The sequence below is a fragment of the Rhinoderma darwinii genome, chromosome 2 (genome assembly GCF_050947455.1).
Source record: "Rhinoderma darwinii isolate aRhiDar2 chromosome 2, aRhiDar2.hap1, whole genome shotgun sequence".
In the NCBI taxonomy this organism is placed as follows: domain Eukaryota; kingdom Metazoa; phylum Chordata; class Amphibia; order Anura; family Rhinodermatidae; genus Rhinoderma; species Rhinoderma darwinii.
Window position 1 is genome coordinate 356,020,715 of NC_134688.1, and position 22,430 is coordinate 356,043,144.

At 39.5% G+C, this 22,430-nt stretch overlaps 1 protein-coding gene across 2 annotated transcripts in view; it reads right to left on the reverse strand.

Moving 5' to 3' along the window:
- Positions 1-708: 708 nt before the first annotated feature.
- Positions 709-22,430, reverse strand: part of STK38 (serine/threonine kinase 38) — a 70,690-nt gene continuing 48,968 nt past the window's right edge. For both annotated transcript variants that reach the window (XM_075853806.1, XM_075853807.1), the window contains exons 6-14: positions 17,106-17,229; positions 15,068-15,222; positions 11,556-11,658; positions 10,670-10,731; positions 10,392-10,509; positions 9,903-10,026; positions 9,648-9,743; positions 6,889-6,983; positions 709-5,623 (exon numbers count right to left, since the gene is read on the reverse strand). In XM_075853806.1, the coding sequence (XP_075709921.1) occupies positions 5,493-5,623; positions 6,889-6,983; positions 9,648-9,743; positions 9,903-10,026; positions 10,392-10,509; positions 10,670-10,731; positions 11,556-11,658; positions 15,068-15,222; positions 17,106-17,229 (1,008 nt within the window). In that variant the 3' untranslated portion in view covers positions 709-5,492. The remainder of the gene's footprint in view (positions 5,624-6,888; positions 6,984-9,647; positions 9,744-9,902; positions 10,027-10,391; positions 10,510-10,669; positions 10,732-11,555; positions 11,659-15,067; positions 15,223-17,105; positions 17,230-22,430) is intronic.

The window sequence follows — 22,430 nt, forward strand, 5'->3', positions numbered from 1 at the left end:
TGGGTTCTGTCTAGTTTTGATCATGTGTCCTTCATTTTACTGGGAGAAAACAAAGCATGCTGTGATAGTTTTTCCAGCATTTTTGACGGAGTGTGCAACCGAGGCTTCAACGCAGATGAAAACAGGGTCTAATTCAGACATTACAGCCGAAGGTTGCTTTTATTTACAGAGATCTTGGCCTCTTTCCAAACTGTGGCTTTCACTTTTGATTTTCTAACATATTATCAATATTATATTTTTTAAACCCATTCCATACCGTACTGTACAATCCCTTTGTCAAGCCTGCTCTGTTCTGATGGGTTACTATGGCACAAAGTCACGCAGGGATACTTATAAATGCCCTGCATGGTGCCTGTGAGATCTAGACTAACTAGCAATAACGTATTGCAATATAGAGGTATTCCAATTAAATATTTAATTTCAATTAAATCATATTGACCCACAGAATAAATGTAATGTGTCAACAACGAAGGAAATCAGTTTTTTCTAATTCCACCCATAGATAATGTGTTTTTCAGTTTCCCAGTACATTTTATGGTACTTTAAATGGTGTCAATAGAAACTACAATTCCTCCTGCAAAAAAAAACAAACCTTCACACTGCCCTTTTGATGGAAAAAAAAAAGTGATGGGTCTTTGAAAGCAGATTAGAAAAAGCAAAATAACGAAAAATGGCTTGGTCTACAAGGGGTTAAAGACTTGAAACAAGTTGATTTTGTACAAACTTTATTTTTAAAAATGACAGACATTACATGCATAGAAACATAGATCAGAAGTGTCTACATTTTTTCCCCCCCAAAACAGGTAGTTTGTGGCAATCATACAGTACAACTACAGAAAACACCTGTACGTCAGAGAACGGGACACATCGGACAACTGGAATTTAATACTAGCTTTTGGGAATGAGAATTTAATACCATAAAAAAAGGTTTTGGTCTGCCTTGCATTTGTGTAGCTAGAAAAGCAGTTTATTTTATCATATTTACTTGCGCCATGAGCATATATCACATACACACGTGCTCGCACAAACCAGATATTTAGCCATTTCCCATTAAAGGTATTGCTAATGCATAGAAAAGTGGCCTGGTCTGTTGAACACTAAGGCCCCATGCACACGAACGTGCTTTTGCGGCCGCAATTCCCCCGAAAATCCACGGGAGAATTGCGGCCCAATTAATTTCTATGGGGCCATGCACACGACCGTAGTTTTTACGGGAGCCAGCCCCGCAGAAAGAACGGACATGCCTTATTATGGCTGTCTTCTGCGGTCCGGGCTAAATGAAAATAATGGCCGCGGCCATGTGCATGGCCCGCGATTTGCGGGCGGCTCGCGGCTGACAGTCCGCAGCCGGCCGACCTGAAAATCACGGCCGTGCACATGGCTACGGTCGTGTGCATGAGGCCTTAAACATACATAATGTTGTCTCTTCGTACATTTTTTTTCAACTGAATCAGCACTATGAAAAAGTAAGAAATTATCCTGGCAGTAGAAAACTGTAAAAACGTCCATTTTGTTAAGAAAGTGCAATTAATAATGTAAGAGGCCAAAAATAATAAAAATTAAAAAAAAAGGACAAAACTATGGAATAAAAGAAATCATATAGAGAAATCATATAGAGGTCATTCCATGCATATAACAATCAGGCTCCTCCATTTGTATATAAACCCTCCACATGTGCAAAGGCAAAAGTTGTGCAAAAATCTATATATCCGATGCCATGTTTTCAGAGAAAAGGAGTGAAGTGATAAACAAATCGCTCAATGCCCATGTATATGTGACGTATTAATCATATGAAGGCATTCAAAATACCAAAATGCAAAGTGGTTTTGTGTAAAGCAAGCTGAATCATTGTTTAATGACAAGATATGCAAATATTATCCCTGGTGATTCACTGCCTTCATTTTCAATATGTCTGCTTGCAGTCAGTGAATGCAAACATTCAATGCTTCCACCCCCAGGCTGAAAATCGGTCCTAATCATACCCAAGTGACAAGTGGTGCACGACGGATTCATTTTATCAGAGCTCTCATGCAGTTGTGTTAGTCGGGTATGGTCATAACAGCTTATTACCAAATGGATGTAAATAAGGAATGTTCCCATTCACTGAAAAAAAAGAGGTCTACAAAATTATGAGGAACTGAAACAAAAGAAAAATTAGAAAGTTGCAGATGTATAGACAAAAATGTCAGACATTTAAAAAGGTGACTCAAAAAGAATCACTTTTAGGAAATGTCATCCAAACGTATGTCTTTCGGTTGCTCGGACACCAGTTGAATAAATGTGAGTTACAGAGACCTTGAAGAATTAACGCATGCGAGAGACCACTTTTCTATTGCGGACTGGGCCTGGTACAGAAGAACTCTATTAAGAGGGTTTTATGAGATTAGAAAACCAGAAACAGCGCCACTTTTATTGCAGCTCATACACATTCAGTTAAATTAAACACCATTTCTGGTAAAACAAAAACCTTGATATTCCTTTAATGGGCCATTATGTAGACACCGTCATGTAATAGAGGCTTCTGTATCAAGAGAAATGAAAATGGAATTATATCATTTGGGGCATACAAGGGAATTCCGTATCTTTGGATATGTTTAAATAGTCTCTTTTGACACTGGTTTTGCACCCCAATATTTTATTAGTGGTGCCAGCCATTTCTCTATTGTGTTTTGTAGTCTTTGGGAAAGCAACAATGCTTAGAAAATTGTGAACATACAAGGAATATTAACGTGAACTAGTGCAAAAGATAAAGATCTAGACCAATCAGCTTCTAAGGGCCTGTTCACATCAGCTTCAGCCTTCCTATCATGGGTTCGGTTTCACCTTTCCGTCAGAGGAACGGATGAATGGAAAGCCGAACGGAAACTATGGCTTCCGTTTGCATTACCAGTGATTTCCATGGTAATGCTTCAGTTGCAATTGGTTTCTGTTAGTTTAACTATTGCTTCCGCTAGAAAACGGGAGCCGACTGCGATATTGTTTTGGCTGAGAAATGGAAACCTTACGGAACCAAACGGAAACCAATTGCAACGGAAGCATTACCATTGAAATCAATGGTTTCTGCTTGGCTTTCCGTTCAGTGGTTCATTTAACGGAAAGGTCGAACAGGAACCGATGAACGGAAGGCCAACGCTGACGTGAACATACCCTAAGGCTCGGTTTACAATAGCAATCATAGATTCCATTTTTACAGGATTCATGAAGGACATAAAGGATACAAATCTTGTTGACATTTAATATTTTTTTTAGTGGGCAGAATAGCACAGCAATCTATACTGTCCTGCCTGTCAAAACGCAAAGGAAACCTAACAGAATGGAACCCAGCGCCAGTGTGAACATAACCCAAGCTTAATTCTTTCTTTAACATGTTCTTAAAAATGACGGCTGCACTCTGACGATTTCCTAAGGGCTATAGTCTTGCTTGTTATTTGCCCTACTACTCAGAAATTAGGGGGCATTAAAGAATAAACTCCAGCAATATGCCCAGGAGAGTGGACAACCGGATGACACTGGAAGCCCCTCAGGGGAGGCATCCGGACCCCTTGATCTTCCAGCTGTGTCCTCCGCCGTCACTTTTAAACGTTTGCCAGGAAACATGGTCAAACTAATTGCTGGGACTACCCTTAAAAGAAGATGCAAACACTCTGTATATAAAAGATAGAGGCTTTAAGATATGTAAGAAGCAAAGTTTGCATAGACACTAAGAGAATCCAAAGTACATAGGAAATGTCAAGGAAGGTATTATAAAAGAGGTAATAAAGCCGGGTAGTTTAGTCTCCACGCATGATTACTATCTCAGGCTTGATTATGCATGCAATTGAAGCAGATAGTACACTCATCTCAAGAGCTGGTCAAAGACATAAGATAGCTGTGTAACCCTCCCCCATTAATATGCATGTTCGGCTTCTTTTAACACGTGTGTAATTCTAATAGAGCAAGGGTGAGAAGCACTTTCCAGTCACCACCATTTCTTCCGATATCTGTGGAAAAATAAAAGGATCGGACAGCAAAAAAATCGATTCCATTAATTAAGAACTGTCGCACAGACAGTAGTTTGTCGGCAGATCCCATCGAAATAACCAACAAAAATGGTCTATGGCCTGTTTAAAGCAGATCATTGTATACAACCAAGAGAGAATACACAATGCTGCATTCCACGTCAAATGTTAACTGCCCTGGTCAGGAGGAGCCAAGTCAGAGTCAAAAAGATTTATTATATGTCCAATTAATTTACTAAGCAGCCATGTAATAATAATAAATTAACAGAATTTCTCGAAAAAAACAACTTTGATCTTAAAGAAAATATTAATATCAAGACCAATCCCCATTTTGAATGAGACAAAGTAAAGCCTTATGTTGTAAGTAATGTCAATGATCACTGGGCATGACTAATAGATCACTGATCTGCACTAAGACTGCAACTATATGCCACATGGACTACCAAACTCCCACGTAATCTGGAGTTTATGCAATTACTTGGTAAGAGCTTGACAAGGTGTATGGATGCCAACCGGACTGTGACTCTATTGCTGATGCAGAGTGGAAGCACTGGCAAGTATTTGGCAATCATGCTCTTGAGGCTTGAAAAGTATAGGACAAAAAGTTCAAACCTTCTAACACCCCCTAACACCATCTTTTCTCAGAGAGGAATTCACAGTGGGCCGTTTAAAAATCGCACAGATCCATTGAAAAGGAGATGGTAAGAACAACTAAAATGCCTTCAAACAGCCATATAAACAAATTAGCCCTTTCATGAGTAAGGCACAACATTCAGGTTTGCATACCATTGGAAAAATAACAAACATAAAGCTCTTTTATGCCATTTTATAGCACACAACATTCTCAAAGCAATTAACAAAAGGAAAAAAGAAAACCCAAATATTCCACACATGGTTATGCTATAGGGACATATTCATTGAATGCATAAATGAATGTAAATAAATAGGCCAAGTCCAAAAACACACTTGCATGAAATAGGGTCCCAAATACCAAGTTTGTTGACTTAAAGGATCATAGAGAGCCAAGTTAACGCAGTATAAGTGCATAATAAAGCTGGTGTTAAGCATCGTTCTTAAAGCTATAGACACATACATACAGAACACGGTCAAGTCAAACGTCGATCGAGTACCAAGCAACCCCCTTTTTTCAGATGACTTGACGTGGATTTAAAGGGCATAACTAAGATAATTCAACTATTCCTTAATGCTGTAGATCTGGGATGCTAAGGGGCAACTTTACAACCAGACTTGGCATAAAGCTGGTTTTACATGTGAGTGTTCCAATACTGGATTGTGGATGATGCACAGCATGATGCCCCCCTTTCGTGATAATTCACAGTTTGTTGCATTCTCCAAGAGATAGAGGCTAGAAAAATCTGGAAGCTTGAATTTTCCATTGGTGCCTTTCAAGCAACAGCACCAACCATGCCAGCATTTCAAGAAAATGCAAGTTAAAAAAAACAAGAGTGAGTATTAGCCGAAGTCTTGATCAGATCATTTCCTGGGTTTGCTAAATGTAGGCATAGCTCCTCTAGCCGTGAGTCCTTCAAAGCGCTTGTATGTGTAGTTGATGAAGACCCAGTCCTTGTTCTTAAAGTCGGAGTCTGGATGGTTGCTTGCAACACCTAAGGAGAGAAGTCAGAATAAACTACTGCTGAAGACACTGTGACACGGATATTCCAATAACCCATAGAAATTAAGCTATGATTTGAATGCAACATAAGTAATATATGTACCGACTTACTGCTGCAGATATTTTAAAAAGGGCACATCATATCAAGTGAGGTTCTGCAGGAGCAGCGGTGGTGAATATTTTAAGGAATAATATAAATGATTAGGAATATGAGACGTCATCAAGGAAGTTTGGGACTATATGAAAACACAAGGCCAAAGATGAAGTGTATTTAAACAGGTCATAGATCTCCGCCAGGGTTTGACATCAGAATGTGATGATTATACAATTATTTTTTACAGACATGTCAATGGCAAAGTCATCCTGCAAACTTAAAAGGGTTTCCATATCTTTGACATTAACGGCATATCCATAGGATATACCATAAATGTCCGATAGATGCAGGTCCCACCTGCACCTACCTCTAAAACGCGGCCCACTGACCCCTATCCTACCTTCTCTTACTCTCGCTGCACTCCGGCCACAGACAGCCGAGGTGGTCAGGAGTATGGAAACAACCAAGCTAGCTGAGCTACGCCATTTCCATAACTCCCGTAGAAGTGAATAGGAGTTACGAAAACAGTGTAGATCACGGAGCTTGCTTGTTTCCATACTCCAGACCACCTGGTCAGTCAGTGGCCACAGAGCAAGAGAAAGTAGGATGTGGGTCAGGGGGCTGCATTCTAGAGATAGGTGTGTGTCTAAGAGGTGGGACCCGCATCTATCGGACATTTATAGCATATACTGTGCATATTCCATAAATGTCCAAGAATGGAAAACCACTTTAAAGGATAGACAAATAATGTAGCCACGAGTGTTCGTACACTGCAGATGGCTATTATTTCTTACTAGCATATAATTGAGAAACAAGTCAGAATATTTAGATTTTATCTTTCAAATTTATCAAAAAGATTACAAAAAAAATAAAAAAATCATTCAGATAGTATAAAATAAAAATCTATGCTTCTATCCTTTAGAAGACCTCCTGGGGTTCTGCTATACTAAACTTACAGTAGATCACTAAAGGGTTCTAAAATTTTAATGAGGAACTTGTTGGCTATAAAGTTCCTGTTTGTTTTTACTGGGAAGTACATGAAGAGTACATTTATATTTTCAGGAAGAACATAAAAGAAGTCTTCGCTCCAACGTTCACCTATACAAAACCATGACAAACGTAGCAGCTTACATCTCACTGCAATCTGCATTCTAGAAACTCACCCATTGGTTTAAGAATGTCAGAGTCTGGAAATTCATCAAAATTTGAGGTGTCATCAATACTTTTTATTTCAATAGGTATCGCAGCAGGTCTTTCCCTGTAAAAAAAAATAAAAAATACTACAATTATTTATTTGATGAAACAATAAAATGTTTTGACAGTTTTTTTGTTTTGCAAAAAATAAAAAACCAAAAAACCCAATGAACTAAAATAATGTTTGTCATGTAGAGGTCAATGTTCAGTATTTAACATCTTTACAGAGCAGATGTTAGTCGTGGATGTCCTGATTGCTAGCCAATATATTTTTAACATCTACATTAACCACCACTAGGGGGAGCCGAAACAAAAAACAAAAAACGGATTTCTGCATCTCCAAGCAAAGGTAAGGACTTGAACTGCAGCTGTATTGCACGGTCAACTTCAGCCGCAGAAACCTCAGAATGAAGTTGAAGTGGTATGGGGCCTTTAGAAGAGATTTAAAGCGGTTGTGCCATAAAACCCATGTATCCCCTATCCACAGGATGGATGTCCGACCGCTGGGACCCCCAGCGATAAGGAGAACGGGGGACCGAAAGTCAGCTAGAGCACTACATAAGAGGCTTGGACTTCCGGGTTCTGTGTACGGCTTATTTGTTCGGCAGCTCCATAGAAATTAATGGAGAGCTGGTCATGCATGCGCAGCAGAATCCCATTAATTTCTATGGAGCTGCCAAACAAATAAGCCTGACACAGAACCCGGAAGTCCAAGCCTCTCATGTAGCGCTCTGGGTGACTTTGATTCCCCCGTTCTCCTTATCGCTGGAGGTCCCAGCGGTCGAACACCAGCAATCACACATGTATGCCCTATCCTGTGGATACATGCGTTTTATGACACAACCCCTTTAATCGTGCATATACACTACCGTTCAAAAGTTTAGGGTCACTTAGAACTTTCCTTATTTTTGCAAGAAAAGCACAGTTTTTTTCAATGAAGATAACATTAAATTAAATCAGAAATACACTCTATACATTGTTAATGTGCTAAATTACTATTCTAGCTGCAAACGTCTGGTTTTTAATGCAAGATCTACATAGGTGTATAGAGGCCCATTTCCAGCAAACATCACTCCAGTGTTCTAATGGTAGATTGTGTTTGCTAACTGTGTTAGAAGGCTAATGGATGATTAGAAAACACTTGAAAACCCTTGTACAATTATGTTAGCACCGCTGTAAACAGTTTTGCTGTTTAGAGGAGCTATAAAACGGACCTTCCTTTGAGCTAGTTGAGAATCTGGAGCATTACATTTGTGGGTTCGATTAAACTCTCAAAATGGCTAGAAAAAGAGAGCTTTCATGTGAAACGCGACAGTCTATTCTTGTTCTTAGAAATGAAGGGTATTCCATGCGAGAAATTGCCAAGAAACTGAAGATTTCCTACAACGGTGTGTACTACTCCCTTCAGAGGACAGCACAAACAGGCTCTAACCAGAGTAGAAAGAGAAGTGGGAGGCCCCGCTGCACAACTGAGCAACAAGACAAGTACATTAGTCTCTCTAGTTTGAGAAATAGACGCCTCACAGGTCCTCAACTGGCAGCTTCATTAAATAGTACCCGCAAAACTCCAGTGTCAACGTCTACAGTGAAGAGGCGACTCCGGGATGCTGGCCTTCAGGGCAGAGTGGCAAAGAAAAAGCCATATCGGAGACTGGCTAATAAAAGGAACAGATTAATATGGGCAAAAGCACACAGACATTGGACAGAGGAAGATTGGAAAAAAGTGTTATGGACAGACGAATCGAAGTTTGAGGTGTTTGGATCACACAGAAGAACATTTGTGAGACGCAGAACAAGTGAAAAGATGCTGGAAAAGTGCCTGACGCCATCTGTCAAGCATGGTGGAGGTAATGTGATGGTCTGGGGTTGCTTTGATGCTGGTAAAGTGGGAGATTTGTACAAGGTAAAAGGGATTTTGAATAAGGAAGGCTATCACTCCATTTTGCAACGCCATGCCATACCCTGTGGACAGCGCTTGATTGGAGCCAATTTCATCCTACAACAGGACAATGACCCAAAGCACACCTCCAAATTATGCAAGAACTATTTAGGGAAGAAGCAGGCAGCTGGTATTCTATCTGTAATGGAGTGGCCAGCGCAGTCACCAGATCTCAACCCCATAGAGCTGTTGTGGGAGCAGCTTGACCGTATGGTACGCAAGAAGTGCCCATCAAGCCAATCCAACTTGTGGGAGGGGCTTCTGGAAGCATGGGGTGAAATTTCTCCCGATTACCTCAGCAAATTAACAGCTAGAATGCCAAAGGTCTGCAATGCTGTAATTGCTGCAAATGGAGCATTCTTTGACGAAAGCAAAGTTTGAAGGAGAAAATTATTATTTCAAATAAAAATCATTATTTCTAAACTTGTCAATGTCTTGACTATATTTTCTAGTCCTTTTGCAACTCATTTGATAAATATAAGTGTGAGTTTTCATGGAAAACACAACATTGTCTGGGTGACCCCAAACTTTTGAACGGTAGTGTAAACTTTAAAGGCGTTTACAGGATTAAAAAAACAAGGCTGATTTCTTCCAGAAACAGAACCACACCTGTTCATGGGTTATATCGGGTATTGCAGCTCAGCTCCATTAAAATCAATGGGGCTAAGCTGCAATACCACATACAACCTGTGAGCAGATGTGGCACTGTTTTTGGTAGAAAGAAGTTACTTTTTTTTCTAATTCTATACAAGCTTTAAAATCCACTTAAAAGAACAAAAAAAAATGTACCTTATATGTTCCCAATCAACGCCTTCAAAGAAAGGGTTTGTTTTTATCTCTTCAACACCTGAAGCCCCCACTCTTTGTTCCCAATCACAACAAAATCTGAAAGACAAAATAAAATTAAAAATATTAAAAAAGAACGGTCGAGTGTTAACATGAAGCGTAATATAAGACAGTAAGGAATACTATTTCACGCATACTACTTTAAAAAAAAAAATTGGATGAGAATACAAAGATACATCCTTTCTAAATACCAGTTACCTTAAAATAAGGTCCTTTGCTTTTTCCGATATTGGAACTTCAGGAGGAAATGTTAATGTTTCTTTCCAGTTCATAACTTTCTTATAGGTCTCTTGGGGTGTCTCAGAACAAAATGGAGGATATCCTGTATAAGGAAAGGGGAAAAAAAATAAAAATAAAAAAAAAGGTAAAATGAGCCTTGTGTCATATATAATATTGTATTGGTTTATATTTCTACAAAGTCTCAACAGTTCGTTAATAAGTATATTAATGTCTTACTGAAGAAGGATGCTAGTATCTGTATGGCATTGAATCTAGAGGGGAGGTGTATCAATACTGGAAAGATACTGCCTGATAGTAAAACTTAATTTTAATCGTTCTAAGTGAACATTAAGAATGGGCTATTTGCCAAAATTACTGTTATCAGGCTAAGCACCTGCACTGCCGGCCGTCAAAAGATGGTGGGTGGTCGTTAAGGAGTTGAGCATGAAAAATACATGAAAGCCTTACCAATTAGCATCTCATACATTATGACTCCTAATGACCACCAATCGCAGAGTTTGTTATAACCAGTTTGTAAGAATACTTCTGGTGCTATATAATCTGGAGTGCCAACAGTAGAAAATGCCTAAAAAGGTAAGAAGAAAAAAAAACAATGAGTAAAGTGATTCACAAAAAAGAAACCAGAAGCCAATACAATGATATGCCAGTGATATTAATTGAGGGATGGATAGGAATGAGCAATTTCCTAAAAAAACATCAATATATGAATACACCAGTTATCATACCAGCTGACGTCTATTTCGCTTCCATGTCTCTGCTTTCCTCTTAGAATTCATATTTTGAAAATCTGCGATAAAATGAAAATGTGAGAATGCAAAAACAGGTTTGGTTTGTCTGTAAACATTGTATATTATTTCATAATATCTAAACACAATATTTCTGACAGTAACTGTTGTATCAACAGGAGTTTCATATTATGTTACGTCAAGTTCCAACACTTGTTAAAATACGTTGTGTTAAAAAACTGCCGCCAGGGACTACATGATGTACAGTGGAGCAGGGAGCCGTGAGAGCTACAGAACTCAATGGATTTAAAAACAATGAATATTACAGTGTTAGTATGTCCTGACAATTTAGAACATATTTACATTAGTACAGAATCCCTTTAAAGGGCTTGTCTGGTTTAGGAAACTTGCTTTCAAATATGCTTTTAGGGCATTCTGGGTTAATAGAAGGGAGTTCCCCATTTAGAGTCTCCATTAAGAAGTCTAAATCGCGAGCAGCTACAAAGTGTCCCTCTTTCTGAAGGACCCAACCTGACAGACAGCCCATAAAAACGATAAAATGCTTCTGTTCCACTGTGGTGGCGCTGACGGAAGATTAAATGCTTACTGGCCAGGTACCCTCAGAGATTTTAGTTGACAGCTGGGGGTCAAATGCATCTACTGCTGGTGGATTTTGTCATTATTATATCTTTAGGCATTTTTTTTTATTAGATTTTTTTTTAAATTAATCTATTGATGAAAAGAATATTTCAGTAATAAGTGGTCTATGGCAAGAAGGACTAAAATAAACCCCCAAGTGTTAGTTAAATTGCTGAACTCTCCAAAGGAAGGCACAATTACCATTCAATGGGCATCACCCAATGAGTCAAATAAGACTTTTACTTACTAACGTCACTTGGTAAACTGTGGTTAAGGTTTCTGTAAAAATCTGTCCTGTGGGCCTTCTTCAACCCTGTGCACAGTCCAAAGTCAGACAGCTTTACGTGTCCCTTAAATAATAAAAAAAAAATAAAGAAAAGTGGTTAGCCTTCATTGAACCGAAAAGAACAGGTTATGAAAATTTCTGCAAGCAAAAAACAAAATCTAATTGGGATAGTGGGCTGGTGTAAAAATGAAAAAAGGACACTATGACCCCTTTCACACTGTATTTTCCCTGAAAGCTTGACATATTCGTCAGGAAAGCTCCCGACGCATTTTAAACTTCATCCATAGGCTCCCATTATACCAGAGGGCAAAATAGTGGTATAGGTTGGGTATGCTTTTCTTTACTGGATAAAATAGTCACGCTTGTGAAAGACCCTCCACCTGTCATGGAGCGAAACGGTGGCATTTTTTTACTGGATGTTTGAACAATAAAAGAACTTATTGATTGAAACTTGGGAGACGTTCGCTGCTGTTCACCACGCTTTTTCTGAAGACTGTTTGGTATCTGTCACAGGCCGTTTAACGTAAACATCATGGGCTTTTCAATTGCTTTTTATGACGTATCCATTAAACAGATACCATTAGAGTATAAAAGTGATGGTTTCCATTGTAAAGCCACATGTACCACGAACGTAGATTTCATCCACAATTGCGGACCCATTCATTTCTATGGCCGACTGACACCATCCTGTATATTTACAGAAAGGTGTCCGGGCCGTAGAAAGCTTCCATAAAAAATAGGACACGTCCTATTTTATTATTTTACGGACTGTGCTCCCATACTTTAGAATAGGAGTGCGGCCCGCAACAGCGGACGACTGGCCTAGGCATCCCTGTCCTAGGCATCTGTCACAGCCTCTGTTTAACATATGTCAGGAACATTTCCTGGTGTGTATGTCAAATGGAGACCATTAAATACAGTGTAAAACTGTACACACAGACACATACCAGTGGTTACCGGACCTTCTGTCAGACTAAACAGTAGAAATCTTGCAAAAAAGCTAGGATCTACTACCTAATAAGTCCCATCTCTGAGATTAAGGTGTTAGACTTCATTTGCTTGCATTATAGACAGGAAATTAGAAAAAAAGGTTAATTCACAGCAACAGAATAGAAGCCTCTTGGATATTAAATTATATGAAGCTTATGATCAAAATAACTGCACCTAAAAAGGTGGTGCGACAAGTTATTAATTTTAAAGGTGACAGTTAATTTTTTACACGGGTGGGAAAAATTTGACAGCATTAAATTATTAACCCCTTGGCACCGCAGCCATTTTGGGGTTTTTAATTTATTTTTCCCTGCCTTCTGAACACTAACTTTTTTATTTTTCTGTCTACATAGCCTTATAAAGGTCTTGCGAGTTTACCAGTACATTATTTGGTGCATTAAAAATTACAACTCTTCCCGCAAAAAAACATTTATTTATTTTTTTGTTACATTAGCAGTGCAGTATAAACGACATGTTAACTTAATTCTGCGGGAATAATAGGATTACAGCAATCCTAAATATATATATTGTTTTTTAGGATTTACTACTTTTACCAAAAGTGCCCACGCAGCACGAATCGCAGGGTGGCGATTCTTGTCATGGCAGATAGCGCAATACACAGTTATTGCAGTGTATTATACAAGTGATCAAACAATCGCTTGTTCAAGTCCACTGGGAGAATAAAAAAAAACCACAGGTAAATAATAATTTTAATTAAAAAAAACAAAACTAAAAGTTAAACAAACCAAAAAATAAGTTTTTTCCCAATTCCACCCCACAAAAAACAACATTTCAGTTGGTGATGGGTTGAAGGAAGGGGCACCCCACTCATTCTAACGGCTTAGATGTTGTGGTTGCTAAAAAAAAAAAGTTAATAAAGTCAATAAATTCTATGTACACCAAAATGGTGCTATTAACGTAACCCCTTAGTGACCAGCCCATTTTAGGCCCTAATGACCAAGCTATTTTATTCGTTTTTCTATAGTCGCATTCAAAGAGCTATAACTTTTTTATTTTTTTGTCTACATAGCTGTATGAGGACTTGTTTTTTGCAGGATTAGTTGTACTTTTTAATAGCACCATTTTAGGGTACATATAATTTTTTTATTAACTTATTAATTTTTTCTGGGGGGGGGATTATAAAAAAACAAATTCCGCCATTGTTCTATGCGTTTTTAAATTGACGCCGTTCACTATGCGACGTAAATAACATGTAACCCTTATTCTATGGGTCGGTACGATTACGGCGATACCACATATGTAGAGGTTTTTTATGTTTTATGACTTTTGCACAATAAAAAACACTTCTGAACTAAAATTATTTGTTTTTGCATCGTCGCTTTCCAAGAGCCGTAACTTTTTTATTTTTCCGTCAATGTAGTGATTTTTTTTGCTTGTTTTCTGCGGGACGAGACGTAGTTTTGATTGGTACTGTTTTGGGGTACATGGGACTTATTGATTCATTTTTATTATGACTTTTTTGGGGGGCAATGGAAAAAAATAGCAATTTCGCCATTGTTTTTTGCGTTTTTTTTTTTTACGGTGTTCACCTTGCGGTTTAAATTACATATTAACTTTATTAATGGAGTCATTACGGTCGCGGCGATACCACATATGTGTACTTTTATTTATTTCTTTACACTTTTACTAAATAAAACCACTTTTTATGGAAAAAAAATTGATTTTTTTACTGTAACTTTTATTATTAATCTTTATTTCACATTTATTATTTATTTTATTAGTCCCACTAGGGGACTTTATTGTGCGATCTTCAGATCGCTGATATAACGCTCTGGTATACTTCGTATACCAGAGCATTATTGCCTGTCAGTGTAAATCTGACAGGCAATCTGTTAGGACGTGCCTCCAGCGCGTCCTAACAGGCATATGTCCCGGGCAGACCTGGGGGCTTTTATCAAGCCCCCGGCTGCCATGACACCCCATCGGAGACCCGCGATTGCATTTGTGGGCCGCCGATGGGTGACCGAGGGAGCGCACTCCCTTTGTAAACAAAGTTAAATGCCGCGGTCGCTATTGACGGCGGCATTTAACGGGTTAAACGGCCGCGATTGAAGTAAACTTCGATCGCGGGCGTTGGAGCAGGAGCCCAGATGTCATCAGACAGCAGAGCCCCGGCTCCAGCCTGCACGGGAGACCCGTGCAGGACTTAGACCAGGCGAACGTGAAAAGGCGTATTGGTGGTCACTAAGGGGTTAAAAATTACAACTTGTCCTGCAAAAAAACAAGACCTTCTACAGATATGTAGACGCAAAAATAAGTTTAGAGTACACAGCACCGCTCTGACATCACACCAGCAAGTATGGCGAGAGAAGATGTACATTTATACAAAATGATGAGGGAGGGAGGAAAATACCAAAATATGCAGGAAAGACACAGCATTTCTGAAAGCCGGGATTGTGATTTGTATGTTGTAACGATAGGTGCACTATGAAGCTAGAACACTGCTTAACATCTATTATTACCTTGCTGTCCAGCAAAAGATTATCTGGCTTGATATCCCGGTGTATGAATCCCAACCGGTGGATTGAATCTATTGCCAGCACTGTTTCAGCGATGTAAAATTGTGTTTCTTCTTCTGTAAGTGTGTCTTTCTTCATCAACAGGGTCATCATATCACCTAAAAATCAGGAAAAAAATAAATACATTTTTATAATATCTGTATTTCAGAGAATAAAGCAGTAACATGAATGAAGTGTGCACTGGTGCCTGCAGAGAGCAATAGAAAAATCATTTGAAAGTTGCATAACCACACCAATACAACTTACTTTCCACCTCTTCACGATACCTGACGGAGCAAAGTTTAATGATAAAAACAAGAGTTCTCTACAGTTTTTGGTAGGTATATATGTTGCTTTGGATTCCCAAAAGCCTCAATCTGGCCCTCCCACAACCTGAACCTGTTGCTCAATCTGTCTAAATGCTTGAACGGCTAAGGCTCTGTCCACATTGATGTTTAGAGCCTCAGTCTGGTATTCCATCACTTTTAAAAGCAAGTATGGCGAAGTTTACTGTCAAAAGGAAGAAACCTAAACAGAACACTGACAGATCCAATTATAAATGTCAAAGAGGTGTAAAGGTCGGCATTTGGATCCACAATATGACCGATCTGGCAAGCAGTTTAAACGGAAGTCATGACGACAGTGTGAACATAGCTTAAAGAGGCTCTGTCACCCGTTTAGAACTTCCCTATCTCCTACCTAATGCAATAGGCGCTTTGATGTAGATAACTACTGTTTTTTTGTTTTGTTTTTAAAAACGTTTATTATTGACCAAGTTATGAGCATTTTTCGATTTATCTCAAATTTTTTCTAAAATGCCCAACTGGGCGGTTTTTTCTCGTCACCAAGTAGGCGTTGTATAGAAAAGCATGACACTGACCAATCAGCATCATACACTTCTCTTCATTCCAGCCCAGCTTGATTCACAGTATAAAAGAAAGTATCCGGCACACCAATTTGAAAAAAAAAGATACATTTCTTTATTTTCTTTTTTTGTTTTTAATGCTAGTGGTAGAGTGCAATGTTTCGGTCAATACGACCTTCTTCAGGCACTGAGCCGTGCTGAGAATACTGCATAGACGAGCGCTTGCTGTGTTAATAGCGGCTTGCCGCTTTGTAATGGCGCTCACGGTAATTGATTCACAGCACGATCTTGCGAGGTCCTTCACCGAAGCAATGGAAGACTGAACAGACATCGCCTCCAGCCGCTGCAGATTCGGATAAACGTCCTGGCACGGCTGGAGGCAATGTCTGTTCAGTCTTTCGTCGCTCCGTGAAGGACCTGCGGCAGGAAGTCACATCACAGCGTGATCTCGCGAGCTCATGCTGTGCTGTGAATCAAGAAGGGGTGGAATGAAGAGAAGTGTATGACGCCGATTGGTCAGCGTCATACACTTTTCTATACAACGCCCACTTGGTGAATGCAAAAATAAATGCCCAGTTGGGCACTTAGAAAAAAAATTAGCATAAATCAAAAAAATGTTGATAACTTGGTTAATAATAAACATTTTTAAAAAAACAACCAGTAGTTATCTACATCAAAGCGCCTATTAGATTAGGTAGGAAATAGGAAAGTTATAAACTGGTGACAGAGACTCTTTAAATCTGGTCTCATGAACCTGGCTTGGTTTGCATCTCTATTAGGCTTCGTTCACATCTGCGCTAGGGCTCCGTTCCGACTGAGCTTTCCGTCGGAACGGAGCCCTGACCGACACAAACGGAAACCATAGGTTTCCGATACCATTGATTTCAATGGTGACGGATCCGGTGCCAATGGTTTCCGTTTGTCTCCGTTGTGCAAGGGTTCCGTAGTTTTGACGGAATCAATACCGTAGTCGACTACGCTACGGATTCCTTCAAAACGACAGAACCCTTGCACAACGGAGACAAATGGAAACCATTGGCACCGGATCAGTCACCATTGATATCAGTGGTGATGGAAACAGAAACCTACGGTTTCCACTACAGGTTATAAAATCGAGGCATCTCATTGTAAAACTACCTCCAGGTAGGAATTCCATGATGAGATAAAGATTTAATTTATCCTGGAAGCTATAAAACATTTTCACCACCCACAGGCTGTCCGCTTCCACCAAAATGTCTCTCTCCGCACGAATGTGCCCAACCTGAAAAAAAAAATAAATAAATAAATAAAAAAAATAAAAAAGTATTAAATATCACATGGAGAAGGCAGGCAATTCTCAGGCAAAATATATTTACATGAACTACATATAGACACATACATACACACACATACCGGGAACTACTATATATACAGTGGGGGAAAAAAAAAACTATGAACAGCCACTCTGTTTTTTTACATAATATGGTTTATCTAGAAATGAATCTGAATAAAACAATTTTTAGCCTGCAATATACATCCATTTATTTGTCGTTCAGATTGCAGTTTACCTCCTATATCAGATAAACTTTACAAGCAGAATAAACTTACAGCAGTAAACAGGTCAAATTCTTCATTAACCCTTTAAGCTTTGTTGTGTAGAAAGATAGCTAGGTATTCTTATGAAAAAAATCCGGCAAAAACCGCTACAGAAACGCATCAAAAACTTCACATGTGAACATCACGTAGGAAAACTTACACAGACTGTAAGAGAAGGCCAGCAGGATCTGTCAGCACAGGTGGCTAGAGAGGATTTCCCCTCAAAACATCAATTTGGTCATATATTATTAAAACAGGAGTGTGATTGACAAAGATTAAGGATCATATTTTATGGACACACGGAATATTGGAATTTTTGTGATTTGTTGCGGAACATTACAAAAATGGAATCAGGAAGTGCAACCAACCATATTGTTGTCAGGTATAAAAGGGGTAGTCCCTTATTCCACAGGATATGCCATAAATGTGTGAGTTGGGAATACCCCAATAGCTATTTAGAAACAGATAGTAAAGCTGGTATTGACTAAGCAGAATAAAAATTGACCATCAGTTTCTAAAAAGTCAATTCAAAAATAACAAATTTTAGCTGCACTTCCTGCTGTCACTTTTGTAAAAATGGTTGACGAAACAAAAAAAAAAAAAAAAGGCAGCATCTTCGTAAATAAATAAAATATTAATTCCCGAATTCTGGCTGCTCCACAGCTTCTGGTTTACTAATGCTGGCCAATTTAACATTTTGGGTGTAAATCTTTACGATTGTGACATCGGCCTGCTTGTAAATGTTATTTTCAAGTGAAAGGTATACTGTATATACTAAATAATTCCATGTAAGGAGCCATGATCTTTCCGTTACATGCTATACACAGTGGCAGACATACACCCAGGCTGCAAATACATAAAGTGCCTATTCCACTAGGCACAGATGTAGTTGTAATCCTACTACAGTTTACTAACTACTCTAAGCCCTATTCACACCGAGTTTTTGCCGGCAGAAAAGAAACGCGACAAGAAAGGACAAGCTGCTTTTTTTTCCAACTGAACGGCTAAAAGCCCCGGGGGGCGGGGGACACCCCTGCCTCACATTGAAATCAACGGTGGACGATTTTGGACGTCTTTTAAAGCAGAGTCAGATGTGGTTTCCACGTCATGATCAGCGCCAAAAAACTGTGTGTGAACTGGGCCTAAAGCTTTGGATGGTCATATGGCTTGATATTACAAACACGACTATCCCCCAATCATTCTACTAGGAGTTCTGTGGAACCAACAATGGTAAGCTTGAAGCACAACATAAAAAAAGAAATACAAGATCATCATTTGAACAAAGTACACAGTATTACAAAGTTCACATCTTTATTACTCGCTGCTCTAGATAAACAAGCCTATACTAGTGAGAAACGCTATCTTTGCAGCATTGTAATGTATAGACGGCATAAACTATTTCTATAAAAAAAACTGTATATTAAAAAGAAAATCCACAAAACAGAAGTAGAAAAAAGCCATTTTGCCTAGAAAATATCAGATATGACATTTAAAAAGCCCACACTTCAGATATCAAAAACATAGAACATTCTAGGGCTTTTTAACCCAAAGGCTGGGTTCACACGACCTATTTTCAGGCGTAAACGAGGCGTATTATGCCTCGATTTACGCCTGAAAATACGGCTCCAATACGTCGGCAAACATCTGCCCATTCATTTGAATGGGTTTGCCGACGTACTGTGCCGACGACCTGTAATTTACGCGTCGTCGTTTGACAGCTGTCAAAAGACGACGCGTAAAATTACAGCTTCATCAAAAGAAGTGCAGGACACTTCTTGGGACGTTTTTGGAGCCGTTTTCTCATAGACTCTATTGAAAACAGCTCCAAAAACGGCCGAAAAAACGGCGCGAAAAACGTGACTTGCTCAAAAAACGTCTGAAAATCAGGTGCTGTTTTCCCTTGAAAACAACTCCGTATTTTCAGACGTTTTTGTCTCAGCGTGTGAACATACCCATACACTTTTATGGAATTTAAACTAGATTGGCTATAAAATAATGATCATGGGTGTGTTGTGTGAAACTAGACATGGACCGCCCATCCACATTATACACGTTGATCTGAGCCGCTAGGCATAACCTATAAACATAAACATGAGGTTGTTAACATTTCGATAAAACTGTATAAGCCCACTTGCCACTTTACGGCGACATCTTTCAAAGTGGGTCCCTACTCTATCGGTTGCAGCACCGCATGGCAGCCACCACCACCGCAGCACCGCTCCTGCAGAGCGAGCAACCCAGAGGCCCAAAAGCACCCATGCCATCAGGCTGTGCCAAGCCTCCTTGGTTCTGGGCCACGTCCCCCACAAGCGCATCACTACAGCAACAGGTACCACCCCACAGCACCACAACATGAGAATCCAGGGTGGTTCGATTTCTGTGTCCCCCTTTCCAGGCGGGAACAAGGGATAGGTAGATTAGGCAGCAACTTATAGCGCTATTTGGAAAGCGCAATTTATGCATAAAAAAAGTATTTAAATTCATTTTTACAACGGATTGAAAGCGGCGTCTAAATGGCTGCTTATAAAGCTGTATCACACAATTGTATTTACAGACATATACGGTATACACACAGAGCAGCGCCGAACATGCATGTTACTGGTTGAGTCGGGACAGAAAGAGGTCGGCTAAAAAGCTATGAACTGCGGTTGGGAAGCTGGTGTACATTCTAAACCCCCCCCCCCCCCACCTTGGGCATCAAGAAATCAAAGAGCAGAGGCCACTATTTTTAAAAATCGAGAAGTAGTTGGCCATGCATGGTCATTCTCCACTATAGGAAGAGATTTCGAAGCAGACAAATAATGATCAGATGCAGTGAGAGGCTCGTTCTGCGTGTTATTTTTTTTTTACCAGGTTCAGTTATTAGAGGTTCTTATTAGACGACTGAACAGCAAGTAAAAACAAATGACTTTGCTAAAAGTGCTTAACCAATGGAACTTCCTGATTATTGTTTTATCTTGGCAAGACTTCCTGCAGAATAACTCTATGCCAATGCTGCTATGATAGAATACCTTCTGTACAACTGCATCCTGTGCACGGAGCAAACATGCATATACACAACTGAAGTATTCCTAAACTATATATCTCTAGGTACAAGGTTTTCTGAGCCCAGCATTCAATTACTGTACAAAGCCAAGTGCAAAGAAAGGCCTGTACAGACACTGCAGATCTGTGAATGATATATATACATACATACATACATACACACACACACACACACACACACACACACACACACACACACACACACACACAGTGAAGGAAATAGGTATTTGATCCCTTGCTGATTTAGTAAGCTTTCCCACTGTCAAAGACATGAACAGTCTAGAATTTTTAGGCTAGGTTAATTTTACCAGTGAGAGATAGATTATATATTTAAAAAAAAACCAGAAAATCACTTAGTCAAAATTATACATATTTATTTGCATTGTGCACAGAGAAATAAGTATTTGATCCCTTTGGCAAACAAGACTTAATACTTGGTGGCAAAACCCTTGTTGGCAAGCACAGCAGTCAGACGTTTTTTGTAGTGGATGATGAGGTTTGCACACGTTAGATGGAATATTGGCCCACTCCTCTTTGCAGATCATCTGTAAATCATTAAGATTTCGAGGCTGTCGCTTGGCAACTCGGATCTTCAGCTCCCTCCATAAATTTTTGATGGGATTAAGGTCTGGAGACTGGCTAAGCCACTCCATGACCTTAATGTGCTTCTTTTTGAGCCACTCCTTTGTTGCCTTGGCTGTATGTTTCGGGTCATTGTCGTGCTGGAAGACCCAGCCACGAGCCATTTTTAATGTCCTGGTGGAGGGAAGGATGTTGTCACTCAGGATTTGACGGTACATGGGTCCATCCATTCTCCCATTGATGCGGTGAAGTAGTCCTGTGCCCTTAGCAGAGAAACACCCCCAAAACATGTTTCCACCTCCATGCTTGACAGTGGGGATGGTGTTCTTTGGGTCATAGGCAGCATTTCTCTTCCTCCAAACACGGCGAGTTGAGTTAATGCCAAAGAACTCAATTTTAGTCTCATCTGACCACAGCACCTTCTCCCAATCACTCTCAGAATCATCCAGATGTTCATTTGCAAACTTCAGACGGGCCTGTACATGTGCCTTATTGAGCAGGGGGACCTTGCGGGCACTGCAGGATTTTAATCCATTACGGCGTAATGTGTTACCAATGGTTTTCTTGGTGACTGTGGTCCCAGCTGCCTTGAGATCATTAACAAGTTCCCCCCGTGTAGTTTTCGGGTGAGCTCTCACCTTTCTCAGGATCAAGGATACCCCCACGAGGTGAGATTTTGCATGGAGCCCCAGATCGATGTCGATTGACAGTCATTTTGTATGTCTTCCATTTTCTTACTATTTTACCAACAGTTGTCTCCTTCTCACCCAGCGTCTTACTTATAGTTTTGTAGCCCATTCCAGCCTTGTGAAGGTCTATGATCTTGTCCCTGACATCCTTAGAAAGCTCTTTGGTCTTGCCCATGTTGTAGAGGTTAGAGTCAGACTGATTAATTGAGTCTGTTAACAGGAGTCTTTTATACAGGTGACCATGTAAGACAGCTGTCTTTAATGCAGGCACCAAGTTGATTTGGAGCATGTAACTGGTCTGGAGGAGGCTGAACTCTTAATGGTTGGTAGGGGATCAAATACTTATTTCTCTGTGCACAATGCAAATAAATATATATAATTTTGACTGTGATTTTCAGTTTTTTTAAAAAAATATTTATCTCTCACTGGTAAAATTAACCTAGCCTAAAAATTCTAGACTGTTCATGACAGTGGCCAAACTTACAAAATCAGCAAGGGATCAAATACTTATTTCCTTCACTGTATATATATATGTGTGAGCTGAAACGTTTGGGCAACACATTGTTTCAAT